Source organism: Falco punctatus, assembly GCF_963210335.1.
Source record: "Falco punctatus genome assembly, chromosome: Z".
Taxonomy (NCBI): Eukaryota; Metazoa; Chordata; class Aves; order Falconiformes; family Falconidae; genus Falco; species Falco punctatus.
The window spans coordinates 19,697,312-19,723,219 of NC_137586.1; the positions used below are offsets into that span (position 1 = coordinate 19,697,312).

General features: G+C 40.2%; 1 protein-coding gene across 2 annotated transcripts in view; it reads right to left on the minus strand.

The window, feature by feature from the left end:
- The window catches only part of PLPP1 (phospholipid phosphatase 1), a 67,924-nt gene that overhangs the window by 3,002 nt on the left and 39,014 nt on the right, over positions 1 to 25,908 (minus strand). For both annotated transcript variants that reach the window (XM_080373115.1, XM_080373116.1), the window contains exon 4: positions 12,429 to 12,486. In XM_080373115.1, the coding sequence (XP_080229241.1) occupies positions 12,429 to 12,486 (58 nt within the window). The remainder of the gene's footprint in view (positions 1 to 12,428; positions 12,487 to 25,908) is intronic.

A 25,908-nucleotide genomic window follows, 5' to 3' on the forward strand; every position in this document is an offset into this window, starting at 1 on the left:
TTGGGTCTTTATCTTCTTATATAAAACTACATATCATCATATAGACACTTTGTTGTGACAAATGAGAATTTTTATTATAAAGGTACTGGTAATGACAGCCACTCAAGGATTCAAAAGAATCTAGTGGAAGTCTAACTAGTATTGTACTCTTGTATTAACTATAGGTAAGACTTATATTTAAAAAAGCTGGCAACCATCCAAATTTATAGTCTTCCAAATGCAGGAAGCTCCACCCTTGCTCTGAGCGGGAAGACCATTAACATTTTTAGTAAAGTTTATATATACTATCTCAATTCCAGTCACCTTTAGTATTATCAGCTTTTAGCATAATATTCCATCTGTAGTGAAGTGTCAGAATGAACCTGATATGATCAATAATGTCTAGGGTCACATTCCTCAGTTGTCGCTGCTGTATTTCACCAAGCTCCATCTGTTCCTAGTCCTTTTTAGCTGCACGTTAACCATGTTACTGCTCTGGTAAGCAAGTGGGTATGGGATTTGCACTTCACGTACTTTTTTTCTCCCCTCAGCTCTATTTATGTTGTGTGTATCTATGCTTTTGTCATTCTCTCAAATTCACAGTATTTAACTCTGTTACTTTCCCTCTAATCTGAGACCCTCCTTTTGTCTCCTCTGGTCTGTCTAGGACAGAGACCTCTTATTTCAGCTCTAAGAGGAGCTTCTCCAAATCCACCCTGTAAACATCATTGAACTTACTCTGGAACTTGATCCTGTCACCAAAAAAGGCACCATAGTTACCGTGTTTATGGAGAACAACAATACAGTTGAAATGTTAAATTTAACTTCCAAGTGTGTCTTTTCAGTACCATCTAGTAACTTCAGCTTGAGTACAGAATCTTAATTGAGAGTCTTGTGGAACAGTAGAAGCTAACTAAAACACAGGCTTCAGGCACTAAGACAGCACACAACTTCTGGTAAATCCCTCCACTGCAGACTTCAAAAGCCATGGCTACCTTTTAGAAGCATTACATTTACAATGTAAATACAGGCATAGAGCATGCACTGTATGTGCAAAGGTGCTACTTCCCAAAGTTAAACATTTGGGGAATGGTTTGTTGGTTTCTCTTTGAGTAACTTGCATCATAATTTTGGCATGCTGACTTCTCAGCTATAAATGGAGCATCAAAAAGATCAACCCTATCCATAACCGGTTTTCTTTAATAGCAAGGTCAGGGTGAAACCAGATTCTGAAGAAGCTACAGCTAAGCCTGAAGTGGAAAATAATTTCCCCCCTCAAGTGGTGGGCACTGCATACTTCTGGGGACCTTAATTTCACCAGTAGTGAAAATACTGCTTAGCCACTTAAAACAACTTTTGTTAAAAGAACTGTGTAACAGGTAATTTTTTAACAGTCTTATGTACTACTTCTGGATTTACCAACAGCAGACCCGAACACTACCAGAGTGCCAAATGGAGCAGAGGTGGGTCCAAGGAGCACATGCTGGTAGCCTAAGAGCTGTGTAACAATTCCATGCTGACTGTTCTCACCTCTTTCTGTATTCCCACTAAACTCTTAAGGCAGCTAAAAACACCTTGTTGTATTTTTTTCCGTGTAAGCATTTCTGGTCATTGGCAAAAAAGCATAGCTGTATTAAGATAAGTGGGAAACCAGGTTTACTTCCAAACAGAGGAAGAAAGTGAGGCAAGACACACAAAAAGCAAGCTTGGAAAGGTACAACCCACAACACTAAATGACCAGTAAAACAGTCTTTGAATCTGCCTTACGCAGCATGTATTCAGATTTTCTTTCTGCTTGACAAAGCAACAAACAAGAAACTTGGATTTAACATCTATGTGAAGACTTCGTTTCTATACTAAGAGTAATTGCCAGTCTTAAAAAAAGATCTGGAGCTGCTTTATCACTTGCAGAACACATGCAGTTGGCTACAGGCTTCAATTACAGCTGCTTCTTCATACCACCACCTACTCCAGTAGCTGTGCAGGAAATACCCAAAGCCCTTCTTGCACCTTCTACCAGAAGGATTTGTATTATTGTAGAACTATGCGTGAGAAGGGTAAGAAATCATACCACAGGTAAGCCTCAGTGTGACTGATCGCTGCTGTATTTAATTTCAGAAGTAGCAGCTGTTCTGGTTACAATTGTTTTTTTCAGGGTTTGATGATGATGATGTTCAGTTGACAGTAATTGCTTATTAACCAGCTGCTGCAATAGCAAATTCTATGTTATTTTTAAGCAGGGAACTTCAAAATGACACTGCTTTTCATAGGCTCAGGCAGTCAAGCTCCCCTGCAAAGACTCCTATGGCTACCCATGACTCACTCTTAGAAAGACAACAGCAACATGTTTGGCTGAAACAGGCCAGTGGGACCCCACAGAGCAGCCAAAGAGAATAAAGAGCTTTTCCCATATAATTCCACTGAATATAAACCCAACGTTGATACTAGAAGTATGGCCAATAGTGTGAGTCCTTATATAGCATGATATGCACATTATAGAAATGTCCTGGCATTACACTGCATTAACACTTAGTACTGTTCTGACCCTGTTGACTAACACAAGACTACTTCAGAGTATTTACAGAGCACCCCTCCCAGTATGCCCAGCATGCCTCACGCCTCGGGCCCTAGCAAGGAGACTTGGGTAGGGAGTCGGGCGGGGATTTGTTTCATTTACAGCTGACTTCAAAGCAAAGAAAGGAATATGCTTTGCAAGTATAAACTTGAAGTCTACAGAAGCAGCAGGAACTTCAGGAAACATCATCTGGTTAATACTGGTGTCATGCCCCTTACCAGCATTTCACTTGTTGCTGGGAAATACATTTATGAGCCGATGAGCAGAGTAGGAGCAGCTGGAGCTGTTCTGGTAGCAATGCACTCCCCTAGGAGTGACAGCTATTTGACCATGCTAGCTTCCCTGCTATCCTGTTTCTGAGCATCTGTCTGATGCATCTGTCTGATCACTCAGTAATATCATTCAGCTACGATATATTTGTTTTCACTCCTCCATCCTGCTGTTTCTCATGTTTATGTTCTTTCTTTTTAAAGTGCACAGATGAGTTTCTATGAAGCTTTATTGTAATGGGATTAAATAATCTCCCAGCTTTTTTCCCTTACTAGCTAATGTCTATAATGGAAATATGTTCTCTACACCACACGCATCCTGAACAAAAATTTCTTCTTAATCTATGGTCTAGTACTTTATTTCTAAAAATAAACACAGGAATGAAGAGAAACTCACAGCCACTTTGTGGCTTCTTGCAAGAAGCCACAGACATGAATGGAAGGGTCTCTGCAACTGGAAAATTATTTCCTGCTCATAATGTTTCTAGCATAGCTTTCAACTATTTGCTCTTCCACAAAAGCAGTATTAGTATACACACATGTACGCCTGCCTACCTAATTTTAAAGTACAGCAACATATTTCCTAGATGGACTTTTGGAGGTGTAACCATGCGACTTCATAAGAAAATTTCCTTTCTTGCGAACATCTCACATCCCCACCTTAAGGGCACGAAGTTTACCAAAACCTACTGACTCCACAAACCAAGGCCATATTTCAGATACTTAGTTTCAATACTTAAAACTCCTCTGGCATATTTTCTTCAATACCTTCCTGGATTTTCTCCAAAATCACAAAATGTTTTACCTGTTGAAGTATGGGAAATCCTCCTGCACTTTTAGTCCTCCTTCAAGAATTGAAGTCAAAAAGAAGATAGTTCTGGTATAAGTTTTACTTGCACCAATTGATTTGTTCTGTCAGTTTGAAAATTTATTTTTTTCAATAGAATTTTGTGTTTCCTGATACCAAAAGGCCCTAGTAAGTGCATTTCCTACAGGTGTCCTGTTCTGTCCCAAGGAACAGAAGCACACTTTTCCTTTTGGAGATGTACCTATTTTCCCTCTTGTTTTTGTCTCCTCAATCCTAATACACCCACAGCATCGCACAGGTTTTCATGGAGAGTGCTCCCCCATGACACAGGGAACTGCAAACGCTTCTCAGTTTGTCTAAGTAGTAAGAGTCTGGAGGAGAAACAAAAGGTGCAGAAATTCTGTTTTCTTACAAAATCAGCTCTACCTTAGGAGACCACAGCAGCCTATACAAGTTTTGAGAGAGAGCAAGTAAATGGCATTTTACTTAACATTTACCATCAGTCATGTCTAACCTGGGTTTCATGGCATCTGCCCAAGCATTAAAAAAATCCCTATGGCATTACTGTCTTGCTTTTAAGAGGCACAAGATCCTACTAAAGTTATAATTAGTATTTGGATCCAGTATTGACTACAGTTAGAAAAGCTCATACTTCGACACAAGTCCGCTGGCCCAAAAAGACCCCCAGGAGCCACAAACAGTAATGAGCTCTGTGGAAATGCACCATAAGGATTCATCCCAAACCAAGAACCTCTGAAACAGGAACGTATCAGCCACCTCAAGTGTGTGTACACATGTACGTGGTTGGCTTTGGGATTTCTGTGGTGGAGGGAGGGGATGTGGAGGTACTGTGTTTTGGTGGTTTTGTTAATGAGGCAGGGGTGGAAGGAAGCAGAGAAACACAGGAAGCACCAGTGCTTGAAAGTATTCAGAAAAAGCAGCCTCAGAGTAACTAGTATGATAGAAGATGAGGCAAAATTCTCCAGGAGACCTAGCGTTAGGAACAAAGGCTGAGAATCCAGCCACATTTGTAGAAATGGAATTTTCCTATCCTATGGGTATTCCAAGGTCATCCTTACCAGACACAATCCCCCGCAATCCTAAGATTGTGAAGTCTTCCATGAGGAAGATGAATAGATGCACAGAGCACCAACGTAACTATCCACCCTCCATCAGTAAATGAGTATCATTGTCTTTTGGTGAGGAGAGGGGACCTCCAGTAACTACAGTGCTACACGCTGCTACAAGACACAGTGTGCACCTGAGTATCTTTGATACGAGCAGTTATTCAAACAATACCCTCCAAGATAATCGAAGAGTAGAGACACTCACCCTGAATTCTTGCACAGTATTATGATACAACAGAAAATGAATTTTAGACAGATGGGATGATCTGCCATCTCCCCGTTCCAGTCCTGCTCAACAATCCAGGACAGAACAAGACACCTCTGCCCTGCTCAGACTAGGCAACAGGAGAAAAAAGTCCTTCAGAGATCTTCCAAGATTTCTACTTCTTCTGGGAGGGTTTGCAAAATAGCTCTTCCCTTTCTGCATGTTCTAGGAAGCCTTAGAGATTCCTTTGTATAAAAGCTAGTTTGTACAAAAATTGTTAAACATGTATCAGCTAGCACAAGCTCTGGAATTCAAGGTAAGTGTAAGAAATCCAGGAAAGAGTTTTTTTAAAAAAACACCAAACTAAATCGCACTGCTGAGCACAAAACAATGGCCAAGAGCTGCAAGATGTGCTGAGAAATAACCAGTCATATACAATCTTGTGTTTATGCAAATATTACACAGAAATGCAACAGCTTGTTCCATATCTGTAAGCACTGTATCTATGAATAAGCACAGAACTCTTACGCATCAACCAACACGACACTGCCTGCAAACTAGAAATCAACATGCAGTTTGTTTCACATGGAGTTTGATGTTAATATGGATAATGTCTTGCCCATGTGATTTTAAACACAACAGGCTCACTTCCAAGCAGAAAACTATTACAAGAGCACTCCAGAGATGTAGCAAAATTCAGTAGTCACTCATGAGCTTTGGTTCTTAGAAGAACCCAAAATATCAAAAGCTTATTCTGCCTTTTTAATGAAATCTTTTCATAACAAAACCTTTCTTGGTATATCTGCAATGTTATCTATTTGTCAGTTTCATTTTGATTGGGCAGAAAACAAAGGAAAAGTAACATTTCAGAATTAAATTTTCTTCTTATGGCTGAAGGTTTGCAGTTACTTCAGGATGGAGGTATATCCAGGCTGCTGTTCAGAGGAATGGTCTATCCCTTATACTGTTAACCAATTATTCCTGCTGACTCCCCTGTGCCAGCTCCAATGCAAGCTGTATTAAGCAGAAAAAAATGACCAGACTCGGGAGAAAAGGCAGAATATGTATAGTCTGGCCTCTTAGCTGCATGCTGCTGTCACAAGGCAATTGATGTGCAAAAGCTGCCTCCTGTGCATTGGGGAAAAGTCCCGTTGGTTAGAAGGAACAGCTCAACTCTCAATTCAATATCAGAAGTACAATCAATCTACTCTGTACAGACATTTCCCACTGGGCAAGTAATGCTTTGGGGTTTTTTAATTCTCCAGCTTCAACTTAGCTGTATATTGCAGAAATAATTGTTTATTGACATCATTTGGGCATACAGCAGGACAAACAGTAACATGTTACTCCACTGCAAATGCTAACACTTGGCTCTTTTCTGATGAGAAGAGATCTAAATGCATTGCTGCTACTTTAAATATATTTCTGTTGTCTATCCAGCTATAGAAACCTTAGCTACAAGAATGTAAGCACTGCAAGGTATTGCTCTCAGCTCAGTCCTACACAAGCCAATTCACAATAATCTCATCACTACTGACAGCTGTAACCCCCAAGCAAACTATGAGAAATCGTTTTGCTTTGCTCACTTACTACTGCAAAGTCTAAATACCAGTATTAAGAATACTAGGAGCACATAAATGTAAAAGCACAAGCATCTCCATGCCTGAGCCTCACAGCATGACCAGTTACCCTTTATTTTTTCATCTCTGCTTCAAGTAAGATGCTTGGTACTACTCAGAGCTACAGCCAAATGAAACATTAATCTGTAACAAACATCTTTTCATTAGGTTTTGAAGACTGTGTAGTCCTCAGCTTTCCTTAGAGCATTCTGCCCACCTAATCATTCCTAAATGGTACTGACTAGAGCTACAGAAAATAAATACTGCCATGCAAACAGACACACCTAAAATACTGTGTTAATGGCTCCCAGGCTCTTATTTGGGTAGTTTCACTCAACCTCCAATCCCAACATAAACAATTAAAGAGACTTCAAGAGCAAAGTACAAAAAGCAGCTTAAAACCCACTTTCACTTGTGTCTGACCTATGATCTCTGCAAAAGAAGGTTGTCAGCCCAGGTCACCAAAATATCAGTCACCCTCCCATTGTCACATAATTCCCTGTGTCCTTGAACACACAAGATGTTGTTACCTCATGAACTTTGGGAAAGCTGGAGAGCTACTCAAGTTACATTGTGCAAGGATGCATCACCCCATTTCATCCCAAGTCTAAGCAACACAAACACGTTGCCACCCCCAGAATAGCACGGCAGCTTGGCTGGGTCTCTGCAGCCCTGTTCTTCATCCCGGGTTGGGTGCAGGCAGGGAGGTGCCTAGGCCAGCTACAGCCAAGATTTACTCCATGACAGCAACCTAATCCTCAGGGCCACGCTCATTTCTGCCCGCTACAACAGCTGCAGCGGGGTCAGTCTTGCCACTGAATACAGCATGCATTCAGCATTTTAATTTACAATAGCTTTCAGACATTAATTTTAAAAAAAAAAAGCTGAAACAAACCCTTATGATTAAGTGCAGCACCCCCCTCTAGGGGAAGGGCGCTAGTTTGGTCGCACAGACATTGCTAGCAAAGGTGTTCAGCTACGCCTGCCCTCCCATTCTCCAAGCCAAGATAAAACGGCTGTGTTGACACATGAGAGATTGTGCCAGCTCTTTAACTATGAAAGGAAAGGAGCAGCAGAGGGAAGGAATTGACAGAGACAATTTGGGATCCAGCACGTGTTATTAGGTCACTGGGTTCCCATGTAGTGCTGCAGCTCAAACTCCCTCTCGTTTCCACATGAAGCCGTTGTTGGCAAAAGCATCCCAGAGATAACAGCTCTGTCTGGACCCAAACCAACCCACCTAGCTCTGCCAAATGAATCTCAAAATACATTCTCCACCACAATGTCCTGGCCTGACAGTCTGCAAGCAGACTCTTTTCTTTTTCACTCCCTTTGTTTAAATAACTTTTAAAAGCTTGACTGCCACACACATGGAAAGTGAACACTGCTCCTGCAGGAAACTTAAGACAGTATTAACTGTAAATGCCGAGGAACACAGGCTATTCGTGTCCTCCTAGAAAGACATGAGCCCAAATTACATACCAGCTATTTCCTTTCCTGAAGTTAAAAAGTCCTGCTCTCCAATGCTGTTGCACAAATCAAAAGGCAAACTAGGGAGAAATGCTTCAAATTCCCAGATATGTGCTTGCTTAGACTATTCATTTTGAACAGTTCACATGGCATCATGTTCTTTCATATTTCTTCAGCTCTTTTAAATTTCAAGTTACACAATTTCCATTTGTAACTTTAAGGAAGGATAGAAGTTGAAAAGCTTCAGAAATATATATATAGCTCCTGAAGCAAGAAAATGGAAATGTAAAATCCCTGCTTCCACAGTAATGAAGCCTCCAAAATATGAAGGCATTAAAGCCACAACATCCTGAAGAGCTGAACTTTTGAAAAAAAGAAGCTCACCCATACAGCCACACCCATAAGTTTTTGTCAACTACTTTACACATTAAACATAAAGCTTCAGCTGTCAGGTGTTTCCATGTACCACCCTCACTATAAGCTGGGACACGCAGCACAGGATTAACTTCAAAATTAGTCTTCTTCTGCCAATAGCTGTGAAGTCATGCAGCAAGGACTGATACACAGTTCCCACTCAGACTTAAGGAATTCCTCAAGTCAAAGTTTTAAAGCAACTAAAAAATTTGAAGATGCTGATGAACCACTTCACATTAATTTTTAATCCATCATGTGCAAAAGCACAGAACAGAAGAAAGCTGCAATTTAACTTGCCTGTAATTCAGAAATTCTCCTTTGAGGAGCTGAAGCTGCAGAAAATTTCACTACTTTGCCTTGTATTTTGCAAGGTGGCTTTATTTAAGCTATACTCTTGCATCTCTCATTTCCCAGTTGCAGTGTTTGTGCCGTCTGTGGCAGAGGTCATTTACCCTTCGATTCCCCCAAAGTATTTCCACATTTTTTAAATGTATAAGCTTTACAGAATTGGAGACTCAATCATAAATTATTTAGGTTGCAAAAGACCCTTAATAAAGTCCAACTATTAACCTAACACGGCCAAGTCCAACACTAAACCATGCCCCTAAGCACCACATCTACACTGTCTTTAAAAAATCTCCAGGGATGGTGACTCCACCACCTCCCTGGGCAGCCTGTCCCAGTGCTTGACCACCCTTTCATTGAGAGGAATGTTTCCTAATGCCCAGTCTAACACTCCCCTGGTGCAACTTGAGGCTTGAAACTTGAGGTTTCATCCTGTCTTGTCACTGGTTACTTGGGAGAAGAGTCCAACACCCACCTCGCTACAGCCTCCTGTCAGGTAGCTGTAGAGAGCAGTAAGGTCCTCCCTGAGCCTCCTCCAGGCTAAACAATCCTAGTTCCCTCAGCTGCTCCTCCTAAGACTTGTGCTCTACAGAATCATGGCTTCTCCTGGCAGTACATGTTTTCAGCAAATGACACTTAAGACTGTGCTTTCTGCAGTACGTACTGCATGGCAGAGTCCTCCAGTTCCTCCAGAAGCCAGCACACTAGTACCTGGTTATAGTTAATACTGCTTATGAGTTAATACCACACATTAACAATTCTGTCTGTTTATGACTCAGTCCACAGCTGGAGTAAGTCTGCAAAGAGCAGATAAAGTCAGCACCAGAGTTCAGTTAAACAGGTTATCAAGTGCTGCAGGTTTGGTTTAGCCAGTGGCAGCACTCTGCCTTGCCATGTGGGCAAGAGGGAGGGTTAGAAAGCAGTTTTTCCTCACTTTCCTGCAGCAGTCTGTTTTGGTTTTAGTGCTTTTTGGTTTTGGTTTGTTTGTTTGGTTTTTTTCAATAAAAGGACCACTTTCATTGCGAAGGTTGGTCTGCAGCAATGCTGTGTTAACCAGCAAGGCAAAAACATCCTGCACAGAAGCCATTAACCTTCTTCAGGTGCCCCTGTGAAGGTCTCCCAGCAGTTTCTGGATGAATAATCTTATTAGAGGGCAGAAGAAAGTAGAAGTCTAATCTCCACAAAGCCTCTTACTTGTTTGTACTGGGCAACAGCTCAGCCAGAGATGAGACAAGAAATTAAGGTGCAGGAATAGATGAAGAAAGCCGCCTCCTCCAGTAAGGGTTCTAAGCTGCTCCTTGACAAGTTTACTGAGTAACAAACTGATCTCCAATAAAACACTTAGTGTTAAACATTAGAATTTGTTAAAGACATTCATACCCTCTGGTTTAAGTGAGCAAAGTGTGAGACAACATGGCTTCAGTTTCTACAGGAATCCATGTCAATATGACACAAATATGAGACAAGAACATGTGTCTCAAGCAGCCTGCTGAGCCACAGCAAATTTTACTTCATTGCTGAACCAGGACTGACAGAAGCTCTGGATTTACAGCATTTCAAAGCGGCATACAGAAGATGGATTTGGCTTCCACTGTCCCAGTTCTACAAGCACAAGCTGCTAAGGGTGAAGCTCACATACACAAAGCCCCAGGAGAGGTAAGGTTCATAGCTGCCTGTCCAAGAACTCCACACAAGCTCCTTTGCATAGACTAAATAAATTAATAAAAATAAAAAAGCCACAGGCAACTAAAGAAAGTAGCTTCATGTGGGTTGAATAATGCTGTCTTCAAGACAGAATTCTTGACTTTCTTGCCAAAGGCTGCATTTTCCCCTAGTAGGTTAAACAAGGTCTGAAATCCAAACTGTTCAGCACATCTATTATATTGTATTCTGCTAAAGGTGGTCTCAGTATCACAGCAAGCAGGGGTGGGGGTTGGGGGGTAGACAGGACAAGCAGCCAGGGCACACACAGGTTTTAATTAACAGATGTAAGGTTTGAAAATAGCAACTCCCTTCTCCCAGTCTGTACCAGCTAGCAAGTTCCCCTGACCACCACCATTTCCCCAGGCAGCATCAAGCAGAACTCTCCATACACATATACATGACAGAGATAAAAGTTCAGACAGATTCAGAGTCCTGCCAAATGACTGTAATCCAGTCAGTATAGATTATAAACCATACACATTGCTACACACCTAGAGATATAAAGAAAACTGGGTTAAGTTGGTGCTTCCAAGAGATGGCAGTTAAAACATTCTCACATAGCTTCTCTGAGCATGGTTTTGTTGAGCTGGACCTGAAAGGTATGGCTGAACCCAAAGGAACAAATCAGTATCAGGCTGCTATACAGCAGTATTTTCTCCACTGTACTATGGAAACGGTGGCTTCATTTTTGAAATCACATGAAAAGTGGATCTATGTATTTTGGAGACCGCCAGTCACAGTGAGCAAGTAAAGACACTATTTAAGAAAAAAAAAAAGCTGAAGTTGGCACTATATTCTAGTCAAAACCAGGACAATATTAGTATTTACATCAGAGAGACAGATAAGATAGGGAGGAGGAACTAAAGAGGTTTAGCCATAAACAAACTGCAATAATGGATCCAAACTTAACACCAGGCTTCAGAAAAAGCTTTATTTTAAAATGAGACACACGACACTGAAAAGCCATTCCATTCTATATGTGGTTGGAGGGTTTTTCAGTTTAGTTTGTATAATCCGTCCGCTCACTGTGGATGCTATACTATTGCCAAGAGACAGAGCAAAATAAATTAGAAATGCAATCAAAACGGGAACGCAAGTTGAATCTGAGCTCTGTGAAGATCCTGGTACGTATGTATTATGTTAGCAATTTATATCCAGGATTAGAGCTTAGTTTTACAACTACATTAACAAATGTACAGAGTTGTTTAATACCTTCTATGTTACAAACTGGCAGAGGGAGAACAACCAGATCAATGCTTCAGTGTTACAAAGGTTATTGTAGGAATGAAGAAAATTTGCCCGAGCTGTCTTGGAACAATTTGAACTGAAATATATTATGCTCCAATTGAAACATTAGTTGATTGATCTTATAATTAGTATTTACTTCCACAGACAGGTGTCTCCTTGCTTCCCTCAATCTGCTTCCTTGCCCCAACAAGTTAGGAAGAAATTAAAAGACTTGAAATTCAAGTTGATCTGCTGTTTTGTGCTTATGGGCCCACCTACTTTTGATCAGAGTTTAAGTTTAATTTTTTGGGGTTTAAGTAGGCTTTACATGTTCATTGTCAGACATATTATATATATTTGTATATGGCTTACAGTACTTCCAATATAACCAAATATAAGTAGCAGCATGTTATTCCAAACCCACCGTTCACCAGAGTCATTTCAGACATGACACACAAGTCAGCTACCATATTAAGTATTTTTAAGCATACTGAACAATTCTACTTCTTGTCCCAGTATCAGTGTTGCTCCCTATTAACTCCTACTTAGAGATCTTCATTTATCTCAGAGAAGCATCCTACAAAAATAGTATTCATTATACAAAGTGGCCAAGGAAATATTTCAATTTTTGTACTAGTTAACTAACAGACCTTTTGTTGCCGTTTAGATGGAAAGAGCATACTTACTGCTAGGAAGAGCATGCAGTACATTGAGAACGAAGAATGGCCAGAGTAAAATGATAGTCTGGAAAAGAAGAGAGCAGAATACCCATTACTTTTCTTTTGCAGCGCTCAGTGTACAGTGATGCTGATTTATCTCACACAAGGAAACTGGTAAAATGCAAACATCTCCATTCTTTTTCTTCAAGGAGGCTATCTAGGCACAACAGTCACCACAAATATCCAGCAATAGGTTTTGACAAACAGCACAGGCTTCACTACTCAGCAGCTATCCTGTTCCAGCATTATGCTGATCTCCACATCAGGTAGTAACTACTAGCCCTTTGGCTCAAGTTTGAACAGCAAGTGAACACATCCTCAAAGCTAGATTCAAGTGTCCTTTAAAGCAGTGCATTTGTTTCACCTTCTTGATAAAAAAACAGAATACTGAACATCAGTTTTAAAAATCGCTTATCTGATAGTCACAGTATGTGCATGGGAACAAATGACATATTAATCACCCCAAATCAGTTGCACTTTGTCACCATCAAGAGGCAGAGTTACAAACCCGTATCTAGATGTTTATACCACGTATACCTGTATACCTCTGTTAAATGTACCAAGTCACACGGACCACTATCTTTGAGGGGCAGGGGGAATGGCAGGAAGGCAGCTCCCTAACCAGCCGACTGGAGAAGATTACACCTCATCTAACATTCACAGAAATAGGTTCCTACTTGGCACTCTCATTTAGAGGGTATCAACACTGCCTTCAACTCTTAAAGGCTTCTTCTACATAGCAGGTCCAGAGCGAAGGGACTCAACAGCTGATGCTGTGCTGACAGCCCAGGGTGCCTTTAGCAAGGTCCTCCCCTGCACAGCGGTTTCTGCGAGGAGCAGAGTATCACAGCTGTAAAACAAAAGCCCACCCACCTCTTGGTCAAAAGAAAGCAAAATGGGAAGACATTTCTAATTCAGTCTTCAGCAAAGAAGAAAAAAACCTGTACTTAAAACTGTAAGTTCCATAGCTACCCAGACTGCGCTCCATACCTAGCAGGTCCCTGTTTTGGTGCCTCAGCCAGGTAGAGAACCCGAGGCCTTGGGCCTTGGTTTATAAAGTACATTCAAAGTACTGCCAACAGCTTTCAGTTTCAGAGACAGAAATAAGGAATCTTGGGGGGGGGGGGGGGGGGGGGGGGGGGGGGAAAGAGTAAGATGACTTTTGTATGTGTGTGAATATATATACATGCATATACATTCACACACATCCCACAGATTTTTCAATTCCGTTCTTCTATAGAAAATCTGTATTGACAATGTGTTATCTTCAGATGTTCAAACTTCAAGCACCTTAATTAAGACTACATTTCAACCAGACATCCCTTCTTCACTTCAGTACTTAACTCCTCATCAGCTGAGGTCTCTGGGTAGGAGTCTGCTATGAAAGTCAATAGAAAAAGCATTTTGAGGAGCTCTGTCTTTCAGGCAAGTCATCTCAGCCGAGAAAGCAAAGCATGCTGTTCTACAGGAGATACAGAACACTGAAATCCTGGCTCCTGTGCTTTTATCCACTGACTTCAGGGCAATTCCTGTTGTCCATAAGAAAACTCCTACAATTCCTGAAGGCAACCTGTTTGCCAACTGGAAGACTTCAGAACGCTAATGTAAGAGAAGGAATCAATACAATTCTAAGTTTATTTTGGAATTCCTATACCATTTTAAAGGTGGTGCTGACTACTGGTATTCTTGGACTTAGGAATCTATTAGCTGAATGCAACATTAAGAATGCCTTGTTCCAAGTGGAAGATTACAAAATTCAAATGCATTCTTACCAAGCATGGATAAGTATGCTGTATACGACTGGAAATGCTGTGTTTTGCACAGGAAGTATTGCCAGAAATACAACTGGGACAAAGTATTGATCCAACTTGTACATTGTGCAATCCCAGTGAAGTTTCTTTGGCAATACTGCTGTCTCTAGACGTCTTTAAGAACAGAAATTTAAAAATAAAGAAAATAAAATTATCTTGAAGCCCTTTCGAACACGAAGTCTGACAATGGAAAAAGTTTCCCAACAATTCCTCAGCACACAAACAATGTCTTCCCAAAGGCAGGAGAACATCCTGTCTATCCAACCAGCCAAGTGCTGCACAGCTCAGGCTTGTTTGTGATTGTACTGGTCATCAGCCAGCATTTGAAAACTAAGTATCTTTTTAATTAAAAACCCAACCAGTATTTACCAGTTTCAAGAAAGCATAAGTACTAGAAGAAAATACATTTATAAGTAAAATGATACAGACAACTCAAACCCCTTACCTTTCAGTAATGAAGGAAAAACTAAATTATGCCATTAGAAGTTCACACATTAGATCTTGGGACATTTTTTCAAATGAGTATTAGAACAGTATCCAGTGGAACTGCAGAGCCATGAAATAGAGTTGGTGAGTGTAAAGTCTTTTTTTTTTTTATTCTTTCCAAAATGCCACAGTGACATGAAAACAGCTTTGCAGAGGTCCATGCCTTTTACTCCATCAATACCTACCTCACTGATCACTTCTCATGTGAGGAACAAGGCTTCATTTTAACAGGAAAGAGCATAAGCTTTAATTACTTCCACCTGGGCTATATGTTACTATCAAGTTAGAAGAATGCCTTAAGTAGCCATAAAACTAGTTTCAGGTCTCAGTTGAGGTCTAAAGTATACTGTCAGTTTCTAATGTGTGCGGTACTGCTGGACATCAAGGTCGTCTTATAACAAGGTAATTTAAAGTGTGCTTATTTTGCCTAAAATTAAGTTTTGGCACAGATTTCATATAGTTTATGATAAAGACAAAGAGGCTAGCTACACTTTCTTAAAGAAGTTGCCATAAGACTGATTACAATTAATCACTACAGTTTGTTACTGTATATCTACATTTTTACAGACTACCTGGAAAAATAATTCAAGTACAAACAATTCCTACAAGAAATAATTAAACTGAACTACTCAGTACTTTTAGCCAGGATTTCTAATCCCAGATAAGCAAGTCTAAGACAGATTGCTTTGCAGGACTAGGCACTGATAACCATTTCATTCTGTTCTGTTCCTTTCCGTGCACAAAGGCACCTCAGCCTATGAAGCAGAGCCCAACTGAGAGAAGGTATATCATATCGGTTTCTTCAGTTAGTATAAATATGGAACATAACACACCAAGCAAATAAAAGGACCACTTGTCTTATAGCATCACTTACAAAAGCAGGAAGTTCTGCTTGGCAGTATTTTGTAGAGTATGTTGTTTCATAAGTGAATTGCTGCACACTGGAGCTCAGTAAACAAGCTTAGTAACTTGTGTTCATAAAATGTATTTGTAAGGACACCCAAATGTGCAGAAACATTTAAGCCAAGTGCAGGAGGCTGACAAGGAAACAAATAACTCTAGTGAAAGACAACGCTAGGAAATAGCTAAATACACATATGGCACAATGGAGCATTAAATTAAAGTGTTAGAAATGATGGTAAAGGACAAACCAGAAGATAGTATATTTTCTGGTGCCACAATAAACCAGGCAGAGGCTGAATGATAAGGGAATCTTCCCCACAATGATAAGGGAATAATTCCCGACTATGGAATTATGAAATGATTGCTCAGAGAAAAACAGGAGGCCCAGCAAAACACAATGCACACTCCCACATCAAAGCCCAAAAACCACCCACTGGATTAGCCAGCAAGTCCTTTCTATCCTCATGTTCTCCAGATTCTCCAAGTCTGACTCAAAGCTCCCACTAACATTTGTTACCCATTCCATTGATCTGGAGGGGAACAAGTGCCAGACAGAGCTGCAGCTCAGGACATCTGTGTTAAGAGATACACATGCTTGTCATGGAAATATTCCTAGAATTTCAGTGCCATGAGGGCACAGTTTAATGAAGTGCTAGTCCTATGTTAAACTGAAGCACTATATTCTTTAAAGTCAATTTTCTCTGCATTTAGCAATCAACATGCTTTCACAGCACCCAAATCTCTTTTCAAGTGCTAGACAAATGTCAGGGATCAGTGGGGGCTAGAAGGTTTAAGAACCCTGCAACACTCACGGAAGTGCTTAATTTCAAAGAAATGTTTAACTAAATGCACAAAAGTTGCTCTAACAGTAACAGCAATTACTCAAAATAATTTCCAAAAAGGCAACATTCCAAATTTCTCCCTTCTCTGCCAGTTGTTAAACCCACACTTAAGTACAAAGCCTTACGCTTACAGAAAGGAAAAAGCCGCAGCGCCTTTTGCAATTCAGTAATCCTCATCTGGACAGTTTTATTGGCAGGTGCATTGACATGAGACTTACTAATAGTAAATGTCTGGCACAATTCTCTGATCATGTTTGGGGTGAGGGGTAGATCCGCTCCGCTCTGCTTTAAGTAGTGGCAGAGAGTGAGAAAAAGTTGCCAACGCTGTCACTATGCACAAGACCATGCCCGTTCTGCCGACACTCACACATTTTTCCCATGATAGGCTATCTCACCTTATGCTTGTTTTACACAAATGAAAGCTCCCTGCTTGTCCTACAGACATAACACAGATCTAGCAGGTTCTAGGAAGAAATAAGCAGTCTTCTTCTGTTATCCAATCACCTTCCCCCCCCACCACTCCTCTGAAACAAGCCCTGCAGACAGTGCAAGAAACAGGCATATAGTAACCTTTTTTCCTGAGCTCAGGATCCATACGAAGTGGTTTTACTCAGGCTTAGTTAGGTTGGACACATTTTGAATATTGTTAAAAACTGCTGGCGTAATTTGTTGGTTGGGTTCATTTCCCCCCCACCCTTCCCCCAATACATCCAAGACTGTTTAAATGAAATTTACATGCTATCTACACAGTTATTACACACCAATGGAATAATCTAATTTGGGCACCGACTAATTAGCTAGATATTCTGCATCTACCAGTAGAAGTTTGTACCAGCAGCTACTAGAGGAATGAACTCCTCTGTAAGATCACCAGTAAGGAAAAAACTCATCCCCCTACTCTTTTTCATTTTCAAATGAGCAGCTGTCAACCTCCATCTTGAACTTTGAAATATTCCAGTAGGGAGCAAGCAGTTACCAGCTCCTGTCACTCACACCACACACAAACATGTATGTTCTGAGCTCTGGATATTATGAAGTCCAACCAACTGGCAAGCTGCAATGGCATTCCACATGCATGCTGCAAAACGCTACAGAGCAAACTGAGTGAAAGAGTCAAGAACTGGCAAAAGAGAACTTAACTCGGCACACAAAAGGGAAGTTTAACTTTCCACTACATTTCTAGTTGGCCTTCTCCAATAGGGGAAAAAAACCAACCAACCTCAGGACTTCGCTTACCTCTTTCCTAGCAATCCCCTTTCAGGAAAAGAGTAAAAATGAGGACAGCAGCAAAGGGGGCTCAAACAAACATTTCTAGACTGACAGTTTGCCCTCACATGCATCAGATTACACGCTTCTGTTCCATTACCCATGTTTGCCCAAGCTATCTACATAATACTGTTATGACTCACAGGAGTGTTATCATTTTACAAAAAGGGAACGAGGAAAAAAATAATCTCTGTAAAATCAGGGATTTGATTGTTGTTCCCTCTTTAGGAAATCGCTTTGGGCATGAAGCACTTACCAAGTGTGCAGAACCCTTCCCCCAACAGATTTTTGTAATCATTGAAAGGGAAAAGGGAAGGGAGGCAGCAGGAGAACCATGAGCATTAAAGAGATTTCAGTTCCTATGGAACTCTTCAAGCAATACAGTTACACACGTGTCCAAAGTGTCTATCTTAAGAGACTTCTCCCTCCTATTAACTTGGACATAAGATTTGCGAATCAGTGAAATTCAGCCAAGAATGAGAAGATATTTATCTGCTTGATTATCCATAGCTAGCTTCCAAGTAATTTTCAGGGTGTGCCAAACAAGTTACAAATTTTGATTTCTAATGAACTTATTCATGATAAGCTATTGCAACACCAAACAGACTGCAAGCACAGCTTTTTCTGAAAACCATTAAAGGGGGTGAAGAGTTTTATTTTCAGTTACTAAAATGAATGCTATGCATCACCACTGAGAAGGGCCAATTCACATTAGGGCAAAGGAGATTTAAGGTCAGAGACATGGTGCAGACTGCAGAACTGCATCTCAATTGGTTAGGGCATGCTCACCTTTCAGGTTTGATTCTCCCTACTGCCAGTTAATTTCTGTGCAAAGGCAGCTCTTTTTGCTTCTAGATCAAGTATAGCCCTGTCACTGTCTGTTGTAGCTCACAAGCTTCTAAAGTTTAAATATTTAAAGACTCTTACATAATTTCATTAGGACTGGAAGTGTTCCCAAGTCAGCCATGTTACATCTTGAATAACTAATGACAGACCAGTGAGAAGCAGTGTTTAAGGAAAAAGCTGCACCATCTGAATAACAGTACACATATATGACCTTCTATTCATCCTTCTAAACTGCTTTGGAATCCAAGCTCAAGATTATTTTGCAAAACCTTTTCAGAAGTGGTAACTGCTGTATAAGCCTCTGATGAAAACTCCTGAACATATAAATTTCAGTACTGCAGAGCACTTCACAGGTTAAAAGCTCTGTAACAGAAATAATCAGAATGCTATAAGCAACATGCCATTATGTCCCTAGAAAACATGTTAGTAAGTCTGCAGCAGGTTATGGAGACATTTCTGATTCATGGTGCTGTTAGAAACTGCCAGAAGTAATCCATTTAGTTATGCCTGAATGACTAAGTGCAGTTTGATTTTTGACAAAGCTTCAAGATATTTCAAAACAAAATACTGAAACATTTCATACAAGCTAAGTTATTTTAATGCAAAATAATACATCATATAAATAATGGGGGGGAGGTGCGCAGGCAGGAGAGAGAGCAGAAAAGGGGAAGACAAGAACAATTACATTTGTTGCATAGAGATGAATTAACTTGAAGCAAATGTCCAGTATCTAATGAAACAGGGTAAAAGGAAGTATTTGTTAAAATGGAGGTAATGTATGAAGTTTGGTTGTATTGGGTTTTGTTCTTGAACAGTTAGTTTTGAAGGTGAACATAGAACAGACAGCGTAAGAGCTTCAAAAGTTTGGCTGAACATCAAAACAAAGTGATGCAGGTTAGCCCCATACCAGTGGTCTGGAACGGGTGCTGAGCTACTGGGAACTACTCCGAGTGATTTAACTGCACTTACCGGCATGCATGAATGAGTACAACCAGCAAAAGAGCTCTAAACAAAGCTGAAATAGAATTCCTAGCAAACGATTGGTAAAGGGAACCACCTTGGCAATCGTGCTGAAATAAATTATCAAGGTCAAAAAAGTCAGGCCCAATTTCCTAAAGACTTTGAAGATTACCTTTTGAGTTTGCCATGGCAGGCTACACACAGCTTGTTTTGAGTGCAGTCAGCATGGGAGCAATACATCAACTGAAGTAGGGAACTGTTTTTTGCTTTAGACATCAGAGTTGTAATATGATGTTAGTAATGCAATTATAATGACGAACCTTAACAGCTATGTTATCTGTTACTACAAACAAAACAAAGTGACAAGACTGGAATTAGGCAACTTCAACGACCCAAAGTTAAACTCTACTTCAGAGGAAGTGTTTCACATGCATAACACATCACTGCTAGCTCCACAAACCTGCTTTGGAGCTTTACAGACTTCAGACAGCACAGAGTGCCTCCAAAGTAGCTAGACCTGTACATCATGGCTTAGTATTTACCACTTCAAGTTCAAAGGTTTCAGTTTTGTATATGTACTTAGTGAGCTGATGAATAAACCAGAGAGGGCAGCTTCTTGGATCTCCCTAATCACCACGTTTTCAGTGTTCCTCCAAACCCAGAACTGAGAATCCACACTCATTAAAAAAACTTTAAAAAAAGTGGTGCCTAACAAAATCTTGTCAGTGATTGCATTGCCATGACAAACCTACACTGCTCAGCTAGAACGCAATAAATGCTGCATCCAACAAAAATCTTCAGTAAACTCAGCAAACCTGGAGCAAGTAAAGAGCCTTTCACCACACTCCCAGGACTAACACAAGGAAAAAAAAAAAAAAAACTTTACACTGTACAAGAATGTGTGCTGATGGAGATTAGCTTAACTAGTGTAAAAGCAATAGAATAAATAACCAAACTGTGCTGCATACTGCAACCAAATTCAGCATGACTACATGAGGAGGGCATTAGCAGCCCAGCTGCTGGCATTAAGTTCATCCTCCGAATACCCAAACCACTACTCTGTTCCTCCTTTATATTCAACTGATCTATTAAGGAAGAACATGGATTTTGAGAACAATTACTAAAAAATTGTTTTGTTCTAATTTGATTTAAAAGCTCTGAAAAATAAAAGCATGCCATCTGCAGAACTGATTTACAATATGATTCAAGCTTCAGCTACAGGAAGTTTTAACAGCAATTATTCCTTATGAACTACAGAAGAGAACTGCAGCAACCACTTCAAGTGCATCCACTGTCAGTACTCATTTACAGATCACCTGCACCACCTTCTATCTGCTCAGAAATTGAGGCTACGCAAGACACAGTATGTATGCACATGCATAACACATACACGCTCTTAATGGTTAGTTAGAAACCTGTATCATAGCTGAAATGGTTGCTTAAAGGGCTAATCTGTCAAAAGACTGTTTGGACTTACAGTGCCACATCCTCCTCTGGAAAATACCTGAACCCCAGCTTTCTACTCACACCTTTGCAGTGTGCTAATCGAGGAAGAACATGTTATGCTTATGCCTTCTCATTTGTAACTGTTCCATGTCTCAAGGCAGTAGCATGATAACCAAGAACTTTACATCCCTAGAATAAAAAAGTTGCTTGGTTTACCTGAAGATTATAGAACACCACTACATGTGTGCAATACCTTTACTTTCTCCATTTTAAGAAGTATGAAAAAACCTGAGGATGAGATGTTTGCTATGTGCATTTTTTAACTTTAATGAATACTATTCCCTCCACTTTCAGGAGCCCAAACCTGAACTGTTTCCTTGTAAAACACTGAAATAGCTCTGTTTTGGAACTAGTAGCAGTATTTCACCTTTAAAAATATGAAAAAAGTTTTGAATTGCATTCGTGAAGACTTAATTTTTTTAATTTAAAAAAGAAACTAAACAAAAAAGCAGCAAAAGCTGGACCTAGCAATTACCCAGATCTGAAATTCAATCCAGGTTTTTCTGCTGCAATGCAAAAGGACAATAAAATTCCATCACAAAGGGACACATCTGGCATTTATGAAATCCAGTTTGGCACAGATCTTATACATGAACAAGACAAAAGCTCTCATATCTATGCCTCAATAGAAAAAACAGAAACAAGCCAACAATACCTCAATGATAGATGCTTTTAAGAGACAGGAAGACTGAAATGCCTCCAAATCTGTACCTTAAATGACAGCCCAATAAATAAACTCCAGAGTAAAAGTTAGTGAACTGACGGGTTCAAGGAATTAAACCATATGCTGACCCTTTTCCTTTTAACTCACCATACGGTACAGCTGGAGACACATAAAAAGGAAATGCAAAGTCATTAGAGAAGCTCAGCAAGAAGGAAGCTAACTTAGATGTTTGGATGCCAGGGTTCAAATCTTGCCCAAAGCTCCAGAATTGCCAAGTCCTCCTTTCCTGCTTAGTAAGTAATGGTTGTACACAAAAGGGAGGGCAGGGGAGGTGGGGAACACAACCCCAAGATACATCAGAACCCACTAGTAAGACTGGGTATCTCGAACACTGACACACAGATTGAAATTTCTAAAGACTGGAGTCATAGGAACTCTGACATCTCATATCTAGAAAGGCCTCTCCTAGAGAAATTCAGTGGCCTTAAAATCTGCCAGAAGGGCAACGCAGCAGGGTGCACACCATTCAACAGCTTTCTTTGATGCTACTGTTGGGCAGGCACAGGCTCCTCAGAGCACAGACTTTTCATCCCCTTGTAGAAAAAAAAAAAAAAAGCATAAGGAACAAGAGGCCACCTTCATTCAGTGGGCAAGGTCTGATTGAGTTTAGATACAAAATATCATGAGGCAGAAGTGGACTGCCTACCAAGGACAGGCACTGAAGCATCACCCAAGCATGCAGAGAAGGAATTAAGGTGGCCAAGGCTAAAGCTAGTGTGGGATACAAAGGGTAATGTGAAGGTGTTCCACTGGTAGGTCAGCAGCAAGACAAGGATAACACAGGCCCACCGCTGAACAGAGTAAGGTACTCGATACCTTCTCTAAGATCTGTTAAGCCTCCCTGATATTCATACCTAGCAGTAAAGCTTAGACGAGTGAGGTGGTATCTAGTCAAGTCAGATCTAACCATGATTAAAGGTGCACTTGCAAGTCCGTGAGACTGGATGGCTTGCATACAGTCTTGCTTAAGAAGGTAGGCGATGCCATGATGAGGCTGTTCAGGTATCTTTAAGAAGCAATGCTAATGAGGCAGGGGGTCAAATGAGGCAAAGACTGAAGGAATAGATTTTCCCAAGAGGCTATGAGATCTACCTCCAGAGATCCTGAATGAACCAGAATGCACAGGGCTCTGTCAAAGCTTGATTCCCTCTGTTTTAAACTGAAGACTGGACCAGATTACCTCCAGCAGCTCCCACCTGTGTATACACAAAGGCTCTCCAAGCATCCAGACAGACACCGTAAATATTTAAGCCATCTTGCTAGACGCTCTAACAAGGTCTCCTTCAAGATGCGGACATTAAAGAAGTCAGTTCAACAGCAAGAAAAAATTCAGTGAAAATTTCAGAGGCAAAAGATTCAGAATTTTCTCTCTAAGGTATATTCAAAAGTGTAGAAAACATTAGCTTTTAAAAGAAGCCAGCGTGTTCATTTTCTGAAATGTTTTAATACTGTTCCTGGTAACATTTTAGAAAGGTTTTTTAAAAAAAAAAAAATTGTCAACATCATCTGCAGGTAACAATTCTCCTAAAATACAATATTAAAAATACAGATTTTATGTTAATTCAAGGCAAGGATATCTAACTTCATAACCGAGCATTCAGGTATCTGAATTGATTCTTAACCTTTTATCCACTGAACTGATTGGTCTCAATTAGTTTCAGAGACTTACATGACCGTTACACACAACAAGCAAGTCAGGTACACTAAACATGTCAGGAAGAGGAACACATTAATTAAAAGCCTTTTGCTTTCAAAGGTTGTAAGGTCAACAAAGCATTAGCAGCAGTTATGTTTCACACTCCTTGTTGAGTACAGATATTACAAACCTACTTTTTTCCTACTGTTACTCCAGGAAGCAATTATAAACCCAGAAAATTTAAGGAAGTATGCTTTAAAGTTTTGAAGTTCTAGGGAGGCATCACTTGCACCAAAAGTAACTACAACCATTTATTTCCACCTCAGTATATTATCGTCCCTGAAATTATTCAGAGGACACTGAGTAATAATACTGCACACTTCATGCTACAATGTTTATTCTTAACATTTTGTGGATAAAGTGTTTAAACAGTATCTTTAAATAGTGCCAGATTCAATATACCTGACCTTTACACAAGGCTTTAATGTGCTATTTGTGCTGCCAAGTTTATAACATGATTTTATACATATATAAAATCAAAGTGACAGCACAATCCTAAATTAAGTTCTAAAAATACTGTAAGCTGTCTATAGTACCTGCTACATTGTTTGATAATTAAGAGACTCAAGTGTTCTTGCAGTTACGCACAACTCTTCAACACCAGAAGCTTGGTTTGTTGAGGGTTCTTTATTCTTACTTTGGGGAAGGTTTTTTCCTAGCTTGGGTTTTTTCTGTTGAAGGGCTTGGGGGTTTTGTTTTGATTTCTGGTAGGTTCTACCAGCTTGTAGAAAGGATTTTATAAAAACCGGAGAGAAAAGCCTACTGTGCCATGACTAAGATAGAACATTTATCTAAGCCACATTTACTGTCTTTGAGATTGGATTTTACAAACACTAAGAAATATTCATTCTTTGCTTAAGATGATACTCCAAGTTTACAGACACAGTTAAGACTGACCTTTTCCAGGTTCAGGCTGGCCTGGTCAATCCTGGAATTCTCCTGGATTCCAGATCCTGCTACCAAGGGATTACCAATGCTTGTCTGCACAAAAGTGATCCAGGTAGAATTAGCAACTCCTGACTGCTCAGTATTAGTTGGGAACAATCAGTTAACATTGCCACACAATACGTTAGTACAGTCTAACAATACAGTTAGAAGGCACCCCATCACCATCTCGGAAGTCATGAAGCCTAATACACTTAAGTGTAACTATGCAAAGAGCTTTTAAGTTGCCTTCCTCCCCACTTCCAGAAGCCTAAAAAAATTTTTCCAGACAAATCAAGTGTTTCTGAGTGTTTAAGACTTACTTCACAATTCATGTACTAGAGAAAAAGAGACACTTTTAATGTTCTACTTTGTTACTCTACAAGACAGTCAAGCTTCACTGTTTATGAACTCATCTTAGACAGATAAACAGCAAGTACAGCAAAGGATACTCACCAGAGGAACAGTAAAATATTAATTCACAGCTCCTGTTGTTGAACACAGTTGTTTCAATCAAGTCTTTCATATGCAAGAATGCTAACAAATGGAATGCACGGAACACTGTGCCATGGACTGGCTGGAGCAGACAGGTTTGCCCTTTAGTTACCAATAAGGAAGTCATCATCTGTCCTCTGGCATCCTCTCTGCCTACCCCTCTTTGAGGGATTTGGGTGTCTTGGCAAGCCACTCAAAGCCAGGCCAAGGTAAGCAGTAGCAAGCCAAAAAAGAAGGATGAATTGAAAAAAGTATGGGAGCTACAAAAGCCAGAGATCAGAGAATAGCAGGGAGCGCTCACTCACACCCCTGCCTGGTCAGGGTTATAGCCTGCCTAGCACACCCACCTATTTTACCGAGCCCTGCTTTGCTATTTGGAAAAGGAAACAGCCATTTGGCAAATCATTACCTTTATAGGTGCTAAATAAAGTACCTTAGAGGCAATCCATAATGGCATACTAACAGTGGCATGCTAATTGCTAGCACCAGATCACACGAAGACCTCTTGGCTTTGATTTCATTCATAAGACGCTAAAATTTGTGCTTGTTTATCAAACTAACTTTTCTAAAACACTAAATGAAACATGCCACTGTCCCAGCAGAGAAACAGCATGACAAGTCCTGTACCCTTCTGCCCAGTGGAATTAAAATTTAAAAAATATGTATCTTACTCAACTGTGTTACGTGCTTCAAGGAGAACTTTACCATCTTGATACTCAAAACAATAAAATCACCTTCACAGCCCAAGCACCTTTACTGAGTTACTACCCTTCGTATTTATTCAAGCGGAATGTTGCAAAGCTCTACACATAACTAGTTGACATCAAACCTAGCAACACCTCCATAAATACTTGAGAATGCAGTTCATTTACATCATTTGCCCTCAGCAAACTGTCGTGAAGCACCTTGTACCAAGCTTCTGCATCTAGTTTGATTTCAATGCCAAAGACTGCCTGAAGAAAGGGCTGGCTTACAGAGACACACAGAA